The following is a 16,063-nucleotide window of genomic DNA, read 5'->3' on the forward strand; positions in this document are numbered from 1 at the left end:
AAAAGCACAACAGTAACTAAAACGTATTTACTCACTTGTTTCCAAGAGCTGTCCCAGGACTGAATCTAGGATCCAGTCCTGGAGTTAGAAAAGTTATCCTGAAAGTAATCAATTGCATCTAACTTAAGATTTCCATTGAGCTCAATGTATTATTGTGTTTGAAATTGTGTTGCCTATTGCAGCAAACTGTAACTATTACATTCCAAGTCAATTGCCTCTTGCAAAGTATTTAACTAAAGCATCTCCTTCTGAGAAATTATATTTTGATACCTATTGTTGGTTCTAAAATAAAACAACAATTTCTTTTATATACAAACCATTGGCCTAGAGTTCAGTTATTGAGTGTGTGAGACCATTTGCTGACTGTGTGTGTACAACAAATGCTTTACACTGTCCTCTTACACTGCCTTACTGCTCGACCAAGCTCGACCAAGCTACCACTTTAGAGAGTAAGGTTATATCTAACTTTAGCCTCTGCCAATCCTCTGGGGGCTGTGGACTCTGTACACACTGTACCTATTAGGGAACAGTATATACAGAGCCACTTTCCTACAAATACCAGTTCCCCATTCACAAGACTGAAGGGGTGAAACAGCCACACATAATCACAGAAGAACTTTGAATGATATTGAACAAAACCAAATCTATGAATTTTTCTGTCTCATGAAACTGCAAGCCCAATATCCCGGACTTTGGGAAAAGTACTATTGGCAGACCGAGGCAAAGACTATTTGGTAGTTGAGAGCACACCTCTTTGTGAGGGGAAATTGCATTTCTGTGCCTTATGGGATTTACACTCGAGCCAATGAGTTAAGGAACAGGTAGATCAGTGTAGTTTAGGTTACCTAAAGTCAGTCCGAACATCCTTTTCCCTACATGTGTATTTCATTTAATGATGTTTATGGATAGTTTGTTGATATTGGTTTATTGAACTTACACTGCCACTGAGAACCTTGCTTTGTTTTCTTTACAACAGAAAAGGTTCTGAACTCAAAAACAATCCGGTCCAACAGTAGTGGGTTGTCCATCGGAACAGGTATGTGTTCTCAGTCGCAAGTTATGCAATGTTCTAGGTCCACACAGTGCCTCGTCCCTTTGCTAGAAGCTTCTTGCCTTGCTTTTATCCTCATCTTTCATGACCACTGCCTACTTTTTCTTTATTGCTCCCTCCATGGCTGTTTTCCTGTTAGTCTCCCTTTTATTCTCTTTAACCCCCCCCAACTCTCCCTATTTTCTTACCTTATGCCCTGTGGTCCCAACTTCAAACTATTTGCACCAAGTCTCTCCTCTTAACCCTTTACCCCATGTTAATTTTGTAGGAAAGTGCTCATTTTTAGGTCTAGCCTACGCAGCGCGCAAGCTTTGCTTAGGAGTTAGGAGGGACCTCTTGCCATCGCACTGTACTTTTTGGAAACTCGTGCACGTTTTGCACTGTTTACAATGAGTACTCGTGCATGCAGAGCGTTTGCCTTGCGGGAGCGAGCAGTGGCGCCATCTGTTAGCAATTATCGCTCCTGCAAGGCAAACTTTCTGCATGCACCAGTACTGTTTCACTTTTGCGGCTGCGGGGCAGTGCTTGTTTTTCCTATAGGCAGCAGGCGGGGACTGATGCCGGTGACAGTGGCTGCTGGCAGTGTATGTATAATTCGGTGAGAGGTGTTGAAGGTTTAATTAGAATGTGGTTTTATAAATTACGGGTTGGTGATGAGAGTTCTCTAAAACATCTGAGCAATAAATAAAAAACATTTTAAAAAATGACGTAAGAACTGACATTATTTGCCACTTTCCATTAATTACCTATTGCCTGCAAGACACGCTATCTGAGCAGTACTACCGCCCCCTGCTGGCTGCCGTGCGCAGGCGCGTGGCGCCACCGGTGATCAGCTCTCCGCTTCAGTAGAAGTAAATACCGTGTGTTACGTCCGGCCTGAGGGAAGCAGCGCTCGCTCTCCTCCTACAGCCCACGCTCAACGGGATGCGACACTGCAGCTGCTGCCCAGGAAGGCGTGGCAGGAGGGGGGAGCCTTTTCAGTGCACTAGACTCTGGGAGTGAACTATGAAAAGCGAAAGACTCCCGCGGGATCAGGGAAGAATGTGAGCCAGTCAGAAGCAGGAGCTGCGGACGCACCAATAGGAAGCGTTAGATGAGATGCTCCGAGGCCAGTCGCTGGCGAAATGTGCCAGAGGTACGTAGGGGTGGTGTGAGGTGGATAATGCCACACAGGCGTGTTTCCTTTCATCCCTCCACGCGGGATTTCAGTTGGTGGTGATTGTTTACACATGCGTTGGGAAAAATAGATCACCTGTATCTGGTAGCCGTATCTGCGATCCGAGTTCTGATATAATGACCGAATCTTTCCAGGACATTCAAAGCATCGTCATAATAGAGCGTTGCGTGCTGGCTTTTAAAAAGCAAGCATTTGCAATGCACTAGGTCTCGCATTTACGCGAATTTGAGCTATTGGCATTGTAAATGACACTGTCTTTTATTTAGGTTTTGGTTTTTAAAACCTCAATAAAAGGCATTGTCATTTACAATGCCAATAGCTTAAACTCTCGTAAATGTGAGACCTATTACAGGCAAAAACTTTTTGCCTGTTATTTGATGTGAATTTGACTGGATGTGCATTGGGTTCCTGATAACCAGGTTCTCAGTGCCAGATCTCTTTCCCAAAACTAGGCAATTATACCCAATTGGCAAGACCTTTAGCACTCGCTGTAAGTTCCAAGTAAGTGGTACCCCTGGTACTTGGGCAAGGAGACTAAAGAGGGCCCCTAAGGGCTGCCGCATGTATTATGCCACCCTAAGGAACCCCTCACCAAACACCTACAGACTGCCACTTCAGGCTGCGTGTTTTGGTTCAGACAAAAGGGAAAGTCTGACATGGTACTCATCCCTGTGTGCTGTGTACCCTAACACTACATGTAATATGTGTAAGCAACCCCTGCAGGCGGCCTTGCAGCCCTAAGGCAGGGTACATAAGATTTCATGGGAAGACATATCTGCATGAGCAGATATGCCCCTGTGCTTGTCAGTTCAATTGCTGCCAATACAAGTGAACAGGGAAGCCATTTAAAAACATGTGTTGGACACTGGTGAAAATGAGTTCCCCGGCTGTATGATGGCTTCACTGAAAAAGGGATGTTTGGTTTCAAACATCTCGTATATGTAAACCCACACTGTTTCCAGTGTTGGATCTATTGATACATGCACCCAGAAGGCACCTTAGAGGTGCCCCTGAAAACCTAACTGCCCCTGGTGTGTTGGCTGACTGGTTTCTGCCAGCCTGCCACCGGAGACAAGTTTCTGACCCACAAGGGTAAGAGTCTTTTCTCTCGAGAGATCAGAAACAAAGCCTGCTCGGGAAGAGGCTGATCACACTCCCTCCCACAGGATGACCTGCTGAGTATCACTCTCAGACAGGCGAACTTCAAAGAAGCCACTGCCTTCGAGAGAGAAAGCTGACCCCTTTTGACACCTGGACAGGTGGGAAAATTAGCTAATCAGGTAGGCGTGCCCTCCCCCAGACTAGTACTACCCCTAAGATGGCCTAGCCTGTAATGTGCAGGACTTTTCAGAGTTAGCCATCGCAAAGATGGCCAACTTAGGAACTCTGGAACATGATTATGCCCATTTCCCATAGGAAGTGTTCATATAGGGGGCATTCTGACCCCCAGGATCGGTAGCCCATTGGCTACTAACCTGCACTCCCCTAACGCCCCTAAATTCAGTATTTAGGGGAGACCCTGGCACCAGAAAAGCAGATCCTGCCAACCTGAAGGAAGACTAACGTGAAGAGTCACAAAGAGCAAGAACAGAAGACCCAGCGACTGACTTGGCGCCAGCCTGCCTGCAGATTTCGACAATTGTGCCAAAACACGACTTGTCCTGCAGCTGCCATGTCTCCAGAGCCTGGGGGCCCTTCCAGCACTTCACCCAGGAACCAAGAACTTCTGTGAAGCAGCTTTCCTGCAGGTATCCAAAGACACCTAAGAGTACTTCAAGACCTCAAAAACCCGACTAAGGTCACCACTGCACCCGGCGCTCCAAGCCCGAGTTTAAGTGGGCCAATGGTGCCAGCGTGGCCCCCCAACTCTCCAGAGACGCTGTGTTTTCGCCTCTCGTGGACCTCCCAACTTCGCCTGCAGCCTTTGTTCGCAGGCCCCCTCTACCGTGACTGGTCCCAGTTAGAAAAACCCAACACCTCTGCACACGGCTCCCCCGGGCTGTGGAGAAGTGGACCAAAGATGTCCCTATGTCCCCAAGCATCATGAAAGCTCCCCTGTTGATTCAGCCTGACTGGCCTCTCAGCCCAAACCAATCCCCATAGACTAACACTGGGCACTCAATGCTGTTTTGCACCCCTGTGCCCGGCCGCCCTAGTGCCGCTGGTGGTGTCTTGCTGGTGCTGCCTTGGTCCTTGCCCACCACTCACCTTCAAGTCCAGGAGATTGGTCATGTAGATTGCTGTAATGTACCTGAATGCCATACTTGTTCTTCCATAGTATAACGTAGCTTCTGAGAAATACACTGTCGACTTTTTGAATACAAAAGTATTTCTTTTGAAAAACATACTTACCTAGTCGTATTGATTCTAGTGCCTAAATAGATCTAAAGACACGTGTTATTTTTATAAAATGGTGTGACTCTCCTTATTGAGTTGTGTGCATAACTTGACTGTGTGTATTTGCAGATGTCGAACACTCCACTCTGACAAGCCTAAGACTGCTGGACTACATTACCCCCTGGAAGAGCACCTTCGCATTGCTAGCGCAAGCCCCTGTCCACTAGTAAGGGAAAACCTGGACTCTTTGCATGAAATACCTCTTTTTGGTATGTCATATAAAGAGCCAGCTTCCTACACCATCTTCGGAGGAGTGTGACGAAAATATCCTGCAGAGGCTCCAGGAACATTTAGCGCTTGCCAGCAGAGAATACACATCTAGCAGGGCACGTGCTGGATCCTGGCTAAGCCTGCCCCGCCAACCAATGATTCCCACAAGAGGAGACTCCCATTCGAGGAGGCCCTCAACCCTCCTTCGGAGCCGACGCCCAAAAAGCCTCGGCATCAGGACAGAGGCACCTCTCCACTGCTACCGGGTCCTTTGAGGTCCGCTCCTCCTCTTCCTCCACCTCCTTCTTCTCCTCCACCTCCTTCTTCTCCTCCACCTCCTTCTTCTCCTCCACCTCCTTCTTCTCCTCCACCTCCTTCTTCTCCTCCACCTCCTTCTTCTCCTCCACCTCCTTCTCCATCTCCTCCTCCTGCTGGGGACATCTTCAAAGAGTGTAAAAGCTAGAGCCATCACACTTGTGTTGACAAAGTTTAAGATTTCTCCATCATACCCACCCTACATCAAAGTGCAGTTACCCCCTGGTGATACAGCTAGGAAGAGAACGCATTCTCAGGGAGCAGCGGATGCACCCTCTCCGGACCAGGAGAGAAAGAAAGTAGGTGTCACTCACTGGTGTATTGCCAACTCTGTGGGCTTACTCTTCCGGTATGATCACTCCCACTGGGAACAGATCAGCAGGACTCATCAACAGGCCCACAAGTGGGAACTCCACCCACAGACCCTACTTTTCTATTTCCAGCAGTGGAGTTTTCCTCACATAGACCTGTTCGCCACTGCCGAAAACACAAAATGCCCAAACTTCATCACCAGGTTACCCCATCCACAGTCCCTGGACAACACTCTGTGGGTGACCTGGACAGACATATTTGACTGTTTTTCTGCCTCACATGCTCCTACTGTTCATAGTTCGCAAGCTGAGACGGACATCTCTTACCCTCATCCTAGTAGCCCTAACCTGGGTGTGCCAGCTTTGGCACTCCACCCCGCTGGAACTCTTGCTAGTTCTTCACAATAAACTTCCCCACAGGCCGTGCTTCTAACGCAAAATCACTTTACCCTCTGACACTCCAATCCTCAGCAACTCAGTGTTGCGATATGGCACCTGAGATATTAGAGTTTGGTTACGTTAGCCTATCAAAGAAATGTGTGTCCATTCATCGTGAAACAGATAGACCTACTACCGGAGCCTTCTATGCAGCAAAATGGAAACGCTTTGTCCATTGCATTCCAAAACACATAAATCCTCTAACACTCGGGACAAGACATTGTCTACTACCTCCTACACCTTCAACCGACAGGCCTTGCTCACACCTCCATTCGGTTACATTTGGCTGCAATGGCTGTTTACCTACAGAATAGGCAGCACACATTGTGGTTCAAAGTACCTGTCATGAAGGCTTTCATGAAAGGCCTTAAGCGGGTTATCCCACCCCGGCTGCCTCCTGCTACGGTGTGGAAACTAAACAGTACTAACAAGGCTCCTGGACCCTCCTTTTGAGCCCCTCTACTCTTGACCAGTGCAGTTTATTTTATGGAAGGTGGCCTTCCTTGTAGCTATTACTTCCCTCAAGCGAGTCAGTGAGGTACACGCTCTCACCTTAGATCTTTTTTTCTAAGTCCACCCAGACCAATCCCAAAAAAACTCCCTAAGGTGGTTTCCAGTTTTCATCCCAATCAAGCAGTTGAGCTGCCAGTTTTCTTTCCAGACCCAGTGTCTGTAGCGGAACGCACCTTGTATACTCAGATGTCAAAAGAGCGTTAATGCATTCTCTGGATAGAACAAAACCTTTTCATAAAACTCTGTGTCCTACTTCAAACCACATAAAGGCTGTGCGATTTCCAAAGAAGGTATTGCTCTTGGCTTCTCAACTGTATCTAGACTTGCTATGCTAAGGGTAAAAGATTCCTACCTTTCCGTCCCAGATCCCATTTCATGTGCAAGAATGGGGCTTCCATTGCTTTTTTAGGTCAACATACCACTACAGAACATCTGTAAAGCTACTACTTGGTCCACTCCTCACACTTTTACTGAACATTACTGTGTGGAAGTCCTGGCTAGGTAACAAGTTTGAGTTGGCCAAGCTGTCTTACATACACTTTTCAGTCTTCTTCAACATCCTCGGGCTGAGCCACCGCTTGGGGAGGACTGCTTCACAGTCTATTAATAGTAATTGGGTAACCCAGTATCCCTCAGAACCTGGGAAATCTAGTGCTATGCAACAACAATTGGTTCTGTGGGAGTTGTATTTCTTTCACAAAAAACATTACTTATTACCCAAATATTTTATGTAGGTCTGATGACTCAATAATGCTTTGATATAGACCATAAATTATATGACACCGACAACCAAAATGAAGAATCTTATGGTATATTAATAATCATATATCATAAAGTGCTGGAAAGGATAATGAATCACAATAAATTACATAATAACACAGGACTGTTAAGGGACATACACATTGAAAGAACAAGAACTGGAGACCTATACAAAAAATTGAAAGTACATTCAGATCATGGACTTAAAACATACACCAATTACATAAATTATTCGTTTTCGGGGTATCCCGTAGGAACAGATGCCTGTCCAAGTCAGTGTCCTATCAATATTTACATGTCAGACAAGCTTGGCAGGTTTGCGGGAATACCAGGGAATATCGTGGACATTTCGACCCTTTTATGTGTGTACATCTTAAGACCTGACGTGATGATTCATCAGGACTGGGCCAGAATACCAGCTGTAGTGACAGCAAGTAGTAGCCTCAATATTTCCTATCAGAATCGCACCTTCAATGCGGTGTCGAATAAACCACTAAGGAAATCGCCCGAAGAAACTGGGAAACAATCTACCAGGGAATATACAGCAAGCTCATAGAGTAGCTCTAGGATGAATCAGTGATTTCCGGAGATCCAGTTAGGATTCTCAGTAAGGGAGAGAATTAATTCGATCTCCTTCATCGCTGGAGCAGTCGACTATATTCTCTGGTATTCCCGCAAACCTGCCAAGCTGGTCCCACGTGTAAATATTGATAGGACACTGACTTGGACAGGCATCTGTTCGTACAGGATACACCGAAAACGAATAATTTATGTATCATTGTTATTGGTGTATGTTTTAAGTCCATGATCTGAATGTACTTTACATTTTTTGTATATGTCTCCAGTCCATGTTCTTTCAATGTGTATGTCCCTTAAAAGTCCTGTGTTATTATGTAATTTATTGTGGTTCATTATCCTTTCCAGCACTTTATGAAATTGATTGTTAATATACCATACGATTCTTAATTGTGGTCATGGGTGTCTTATAATTTATTGTCCATATCAAAGCTTGATTGAGTCATCAGACCTACATAAAATATTTGTGTAATAAGTAATGTTTTTTGTGAAAGAAATTCAACTCCCCCCAGAATCAATTGTTGTTGCATACCATTACAGTCTATGCACAGCATGTGCATCTACATCTACACATGCAACAAATGGAAAATGTTACCCTGTAAGCATCTGTTTGTGGCATGTAGAGCTGTAGATTCACCTGCGCCCACCCTTCTCTCTGCCGGCCTGTGGTTAGTACTGATAATTTCATCCTTATTTACTTGCTTTGCATGGTCATCTATTCTGCATCTCTATTCTCCATCTACATCTTCACCCTTGAAGCAGGAAAAACAATCTGGCTATGGAGCAAGTGCCCATGCGTATTGCCAACAATATGTGGAGTCACCACACCTTGTGACTCAAAGACTTCTAACAAAAACAAGTTGCACATGTCCGAGCCCAACTACATGGCAGGAGTATTCACAGAATGTGAATCTACAGCACTACATGCCACGAACAGAGGGGCACGGGCCCCCCTCTCTGGGCTGCTTTTGGCTCCGAGGCCTAGAAACATATTTCAGGGGGAATAGCACATGCACCCTCCCCAGGCCAATATTGACCCCGGTGACCTTATCCCAAGGGGGCCAGCACATTTTGTAAGGGGGGCACTTGCGTGAGGGACTGTGGGTCTGAGTGGCTGTATGGGTGTGTGAGTGCATGTGTGAATGAGTGCATGTGTGAGTTGCTGTGCGAGTGGTTCTCTTAGTGGATGTAGCAGTGACTATGGATTTGTGACTGGGTGTGTGAGTGGTTTTGTAGATCTGAGTGGGTGTAAGCTGTATAGGTGTGTATGTGGCTGTGTGAGTGTGCGATGGGTAGGTGTTTGAGTGGTTGTGTAGGTGTTTGAGTGGTTGTGTAAGTGGCTGTGTGGGTCTGTGAGTGAGTGGCTGTATGGGTATTTAAGTAGTTTTGCTGGCAACCTATTTCAGGGCGATTTGGGCATGTGCCTCACCAGGCAGATTTTGCCCCCCTGGGACCTTACTCCATCGAAGCCCAACACATTTTGTGGTGGAAGTTGGGCATGTGTGAGTGGCTGTGTGGGTCTGTGAATGGCTGTATGGATGGGAGTGGCTGTATGGATGTGTGAGTACATGTGTGAGTGGCTGTGTGGGTTTGTAGGTTTGAGTGGGTTTGAGTGTGCAGGTCTTTAGGTGGCTATATGGGTATGTGAGTGGGTGTTTGAGTAGTTGCGTGGGTGTGTAACTGGGTATGAGTATGTTAGTGTGATTATGACTGGGTGTGTGAGTGGCTGTATGGGTGCCAGAGGGTTTGTGAGTGGTTTCTTGGGTCTTTAAGTGGCTGGGTGCGAGTGGTGTCTGAGTGGTTGTGTGAGTGTGTAAGTAGGTGTGTGAGTGCCTGTGTGGGTCTCTGAGTGGATGTGCAACAGCTTCTCTGGGTCTGTAATTGAGTGTGTGAGTGGCTGTATGAGAGTGTAAATTGGCACGTGAGCAGTGTCTGGGTCTCTGGGAGAGTGAGTTACTGTATGGGCGTCTGAGTGGGAGTGCAAGTGGGTTTCTGGGTCTGACGGTGTGAGTGGTTGTACAGGCGTGTGAGTGATTGAATGGGTGTGTACATAGCTGTGTAAGTCTGAATGGCTATGTGAGTGGCTGAGTGGGTGTCTAATTGTGTTGTGGGTGTGTGTGTAATTGGCTGTGTGGGTCTGTGAGTGGCTGTAGAGGTATGTGAGTGGGTGTGTGAGTGGTTCTCTGAGTAGATGCATCAGTGACTATATGGGTGACTATATGGGTGGCTGTAAGGATGTGTGACTGGGTGCGTGAGAGTCTGTATGGGTGTGTGATTGGTTGTGTGTGTGTGATGGGTGGTTGTATGAATGGGTATGTCAGTGGTTTTGCTGTATTGGTGTGTGAGTGGGTGTGTAAGTCTGTGGGATCAAGTGCCTATCAGAAGATGCTTTCTTTTGAAGAGGTTCTGACTGAGGGATACAACGACTCGCATTGGTTACCTACTGCCCTCCCAGCTAGCTTCCTGTGGTGTTAGTTTTGTTTTGATTTTGACTTCTGTGTCCACAGCCTATGAAAGGTAATGGGTAAAGTGGGCAGAAATTATGTAATGGGCACCCATGACGTGTTTTGTGGCACTGCGTGGATGCCGGTCTGCAGTCCCATATGCCACCACTGGCTGGACATTGCTGAAAGAAATTTCTGGGTTTAGACGGAGTGCCACAAAAGAGTTCTTATGAGGAACCTGGGAGAGCTACTCTACTCTATCCAACAGAAATAACTTTACAGACAGTAAGTTACTTTTTCAACTGAGCCCACTTTTGCCTGTTTTTTTCCATTAGTTGCTCAGGTTTCCAGAGATGGAAGTGTTGGAGGGGAAGAGGACGAGAGTGAGCAGGAAATGTTGAGTGATCCAAGTGGAGGCTTCCGGGGTACCATGGAAGCTGACCATGGAATGGGCCGTTTTAATTCCACTGAGAATATGCGCAGTAATGGAGTGGATAGCAGCATGAGTGAAAGCTCTTGTCCCAGCTGGTTGCGTGAGGTAAGGATTCTTACAAAGTGATGGAAATATGTTGTCTGTGGGAGAGGGTTATTGTAGTGCTATGGAAGTCAGAGAATATTTTATTGGGGAGGGATCAAACTGGGCACATGAAGACCAACGGGTGTGCTCTCTCTCAGCTCTGCATGCCCGTCAGCTCTTTTGTGAAGAAAACGCCATCAATATTCCTAGAGACTGAGAATATAACACCCAGTTTAAGATTATTTTGGCAGGAGGGTAGCCAGCCACGGGGAAAAGGGAAAAACATGGTGCCGAAACTGGTCTAAACTTTCTGTTGAATCTTGGGCATCTGCCCTTGACAACACTAGACCGGTTTTAGGGGATGACCCTGAACTGGCTAACAACATAGTTAATCTATGGCTGGAATCATCCTTAGATACACTTATCGCGGAAAGCTGGATGACTAGGAAAAAAGATCGGCTTTGTGTAGCGTGGTACTCCCCCAAACTTAGATAACAAACAATTATGTAAACGCCTGGAGAGAAGTTGGAGAAGGGATTTTTCGAGTGCGGAGAAAATTAAATATAGAGAAGCTATTAAAGCCTATAAGGCAGGAATTAAAAATGCCCAAGCTGGGTATTATGGAGAAAAGATTATCTCCGCGTCAAACTCCCCCGGGAAATTTTTAAAATTGTGAAATCCCTCCTCAAACCCCCTGCGCCTCCATTGCCATCAGAGGACCTCTTAGGACGGTGCACAAAGCTGGCACAATTTTTTCATAAGAAAATTGATGACATCTACTCCACCTTTCCTCCTCTATCAACTTTGGTAATGACCCCCGCAGAGCCAGAGCCCCGATTGCTGGAGCCTCTCATTGAGACCATTCCTCTTATGGATATGAATTCTCTTAAAACCTACATGGAGCTGTTGAAATCTGGCTCCCCAAGAGATGCTGCATCCCCCATGACTCTCAACCGTGTTTCTGACTCTGTTGCCCCAATTATTTTGGATCTCATTAATAGTTCGCTGTCCTCAGGAATTGTTCCATCCTCATGGAAGCGAGCTATGGTTAGAGCCCTATTGAAGAAACCTTCCCTGGACCCTGAAGTGTTTGCTAATTATCGTCCGATTTCACTCCTCCCAGGGATCATAAAGGTATGTGAAAAATATGTGAATTCCGTTCTCTCCACATTTTTGGAGGTGAATGAACGTCTACACCCCTCCCAAACTGGCTTTAGACCCCAATAAGGCACAGAGACAGCCTTGTTAGCTGTGGTTATTTTAGACAGTGGCGGGTCCGCAGCTATTATACTGCTCGATCTCAGTTCGGCATTCGACACTGTTAACCACCAACTTCTGATTACAAGGCTTAGAGAGGCTGGGGTGTCAGGAATTGTACTTAAATGGCTTGAGTCTTTCCTGACAGACAGGTATTTCCGGGTCTTTGAGGGAAATGTTAGCTCTGAAAGAATGCCACTACGATGTGGAGTGCCGCAGGGCTCCTCTTTGAGCCCTACACTCTTTAATGTCTATCTGCGCCCTTTGGCCGAGGTGGTAAAACCCTTTGGGGTTAACATCATTACCTATGCTGATGATACTCAGCTGATTGTGTCCCTCAACAGTCTGGACAATGCTAAGAGCAGCTTGGCCAGCTGCTTGGAGGGGATCTCCGCATGGATGGATGACTCCTTCCTAAAGCTGAATGCGGCCAAAACCGAGTTGATGCTCTTGGGCAAAACCACTAATATGGACATCAACACCGTTTGGCCTAAATGTTTAGGGTTGATGCCTACCCCCAAAACTGAAATAAAAAGTCTCGGAGTGTGGCTGGATCACAGCCTGTACTTTAAAGAACAGGCACGCAGGATGGCAAGCACCTGCTATGGCATTCTAAAAATGATTAGGAAGGTTTTTCCACTTTTGCCATTCGCTGCCAGGAAGCTTTTGGTGCAAGCTTTGATTTTCTCGAGGCTTCATTATGCCAATGTGCTTTATCTAGGGTCTCCAGCCGCAACCATTAAAAAATTGCAAACGGTTCAAAACTGTGCGGCCCGACTGCTGATGCAGGTTCACATGCAGGAATCGGCTAAACCTTACATTATATCCCTGCATTGGCTCCCAGTGGCCGAGAGAATTCAGTTTAAGGCTTTATGCATTGCCCATAAGGTACTCTCAGCTAAGGCCCCGTCGATCCTCCGATCAATTATCTCCCCGTACCTCCCTAAAAGATCTTTACGCTCTGAGAAAATACATCTAGCCATATTTCCCAGAGTATACCGAGCTCAGAGTGGGGGACGTCTTTTTTCCCTCCTCTCGGCCAAAGGCTGGAATCTGCTCCCAGATCCTATCCGAATCTTCTCGCTGTTCGCAAACAACTGAAGACTCTGCTGTTCTCTGGAACTTTCTGATCGTTTGATTGTTTGGTAGCTTTGTCTCTAGAGCTGGGAAGCCTTTGGTAGCCACGCGCTCTAAAAGTGCTTATTCATTCATTGATTCAAATGCCAAAAATTCTCCACTTTTCTAGCCTCGACTGGTGCATGTGGCTCAATGTAGTGCCTGTGGGGTCTCTTCTGGGTGAAGCATCCTGAAGAGTAAATGTCAGCATGCAATAGATACTGCACATAGGTGTAGAAAATCCTCTCAAGCACAGTGACCAGCATCTTAGTTGTTCTGATTGCTTACAGCAAACCTAGATCAATGAGTGTGCCCTGGCAAAGGACCGCCTGCTAATATCTCAGATGCACCACATGAGAAGCTTCTGGAACATCACTAATCCAGATCTGCAGCTATTGTGGAACCACTGGTTGAGAATTCTGTTGTGGGGCTCAGTTTGGTGGCTCTGTGCGGAGGTTGGTAAGATAACTGAATGGAAGTGAGAAAGATAGTGGGGAGTGATTGAAGACAGTGGAGCATACTGCAGCAAGATGTTGGGGCTGCTTGCAGGACATCGTCCTTTGCATAGGCTGACATGTCATCTATCTACGGGAGATGCTCTGGATCTGCAATAATTTTGTTCCCCAAAGTGCAAACGTGATACGCTGAGATGGATAAGTTACTTACCTGTAATCCTAGTTCTCTTCCATGGGTATACTCCTCAAAGTCATAAGCACTGAATAATCCCCGCCCACGTGCAGGACGCCAGAGCATATATACAAATACATATATATGTGTATGTTTAGACAAACAAGTACAGAGTACTTCCAAAACATACATAAATACACGTATACATACATATAACATGCAGCCTATTAGAGTTCCAATAGGCTAATGTGTCAAACCTACATGGATTTCTCATCAAATGAAAATCATTCCACATATAAATACTGTAATAGAGAACATACACTCCAATAGTGTTCCAAGACGGCCCTTTATTTTCAGAGAAAGAAACAGGTAATCGCACGCAATTAGCCCATAGGCTGCGTAGATAAAGAAAACATCACAGTATTATAACAAACTGGCACCTGGCCTTTAAGGCTTCCAAGAACCTGGACACCGTGCCTTTAAGACCTCCAGGAGACCCCTGCTCCCATCATGCACCACAAGTGACAGTTAGGTCAGTTCTTTTGTCCGACTCCTTCTGTGAGGATCCTGGAGCTTGAGCTTGTCAGTTTTTGATTATTTCTAGTCAAACTGGTTTATTTCATCTTTATTCAACATTTCTGACTGCTGATAACTGTTTTCAGGTATTTTCTGACAAATTTAACAACTATTTCTGTCAGAAATGCCAGCTTTATTCAACAAATTTCCTTCCTGTGGGAAGAAAATGGCAAAATCAGACCCACACTCTGTGTGCATCCTGTGTTTGCCATCTTCACACAACCCAGAGAAATGCTTTTACTGCCAGCAATTCTCCAGAAGAAATCTGTGTGACAGAGCGAAGAATAGACTTCATGCCTTGCTGGATAGAGGAAAAGGACATTCTTAAAGTGGCCTTGCCTTGAGAGCAATCCTGCCTTCGAAGAGCCCTCCTCTCAAGAAAAACACAGAAAATGGCATTGTTCTGCTTCTCCAGCATTAAAAAGGAGGCAGATACCTGACTGTTCGCCTTCGAGATCGACGTTGGAGAAGCAAGTAAGGCATGCAACAACATCGAGGGACAGATCGCCGTTGAAGCGACGAGAACCTCCGTTGCCGAAATGAAGTAGATGTCGAGGCATACTACTTCGGGCTCGATGTATGTTGGTCCAGAGAGACCTAAGACGAGGTCGAAACATACGTCGAGTCATCGGTTGGTGTCTAGATCTACGCCACCTTCACAAAGGTCGGCATCGAGAGGTTCGACTACGAAGACACCGCCTACAGGCGGTCAGCGTCGAGGACTCCACCGCCGTCACGACGATCGCCATTGAAGAGGTCGACGTTGAAGCCACAGAAATTCCAAAGACGGTCGAGGACTCCATCACAGTCCCGTGGACAGTCGACGTCGAAGAGACCGATGTCGAGGACATCCTCGCATAGACAAGAGTCCTCAAGTGTCTCTCCGCAGGAGCGGTAGACGTCGAAAGCACATTCAGGTCATCGGCGAGACATCGTACGACGTCGAGGCAGAAAAATCCTGCGGTCACTTCAGGAGAAGTACCAGAAAGGCTGTGGTCGACATCGAGGACCATTCGTTCGACATCGAAAGAAGGGTCATTATCCCCTGGCATGAACATCATTCAGTTACACAGGAGAGATCTCCTGTTCCGGGAGAGAAAGACTCCTCATGTCAATCTTTCTCCTAGATGGCAAAGAGCATACGACACTCGAAGATTCAACACAGAAGTCCGGACTCGGATTTCTCCAGAACATACTCCCTTCCCCCCCTCCCCCCCCCCCCCCCCAGTCTCTGGTGGACCTCCTCCTACTTCATCCACGAGGGCTTCTCCACGCAGGTTTCCGAGAAGGGCTAGGTCCCCGCATGCGGGACACTCATGATCCAAGACACGGGCGGTCAGATCTCCTCTTTCTTCCACACCAGAAAGGAGGAGACTAAGGTCACCGTCATGGTCCATATCCTCCGGGTCTTCCATTAGAGACTATTCTCCAACTCTGTCTGCGACACCTCCATCCAGAGTGTCCCCAATTGACGATATAGGGACTTTTAATGAGGTTCTATGCCGGGGTCCCAGCAAACTGAACATTATATGTCGGCACCGACAGTAATAACACGTCATTTTTGAAACCCTGCATCACAGATCCTCGGTGAGACCGTTGCTCCCTTTAGTCCTAGGTCTGCTAGAACCAGCGAAGTACAAGGCCCCAGATCAAGATCCGCTTTTCCTGCGATGGAATCCCCCTCCAGACTCCGTCATAGTGGCGGCAGCCAGAAAGGCACATTCAGCGACAACCTCCTCCTCCTCCTCAGTTCCCCCGGAGGACAGTAAAAACATGGAC

General features: G+C 46.6%; 1 protein-coding gene across 1 annotated transcript in view; it reads left to right on the forward strand.

Moving 5' to 3' along the window:
- The window catches only part of NEK9 (NIMA related kinase 9), a 276,348-nt gene that overhangs the window by 239,549 nt on the left and 20,736 nt on the right, over positions 1 to 16,063 (forward strand). Inside the window, exons 18-19 of the mRNA XM_085626728.1 lie at positions 977 to 1,036; positions 10,527 to 10,729. Of these exons, the coding sequence (XP_085482854.1) occupies positions 977 to 1,036; positions 10,527 to 10,729 (263 nt within the window). The remainder of the gene's footprint in view (positions 1 to 976; positions 1,037 to 10,526; positions 10,730 to 16,063) is intronic.

Source organism: Triturus cristatus, chromosome 9 (assembly GCF_964204655.1).
Source record: "Triturus cristatus chromosome 9, aTriCri1.1, whole genome shotgun sequence".
In the NCBI taxonomy this organism is placed as follows: Eukaryota; Metazoa; Chordata; class Amphibia; order Caudata; family Salamandridae; genus Triturus; species Triturus cristatus.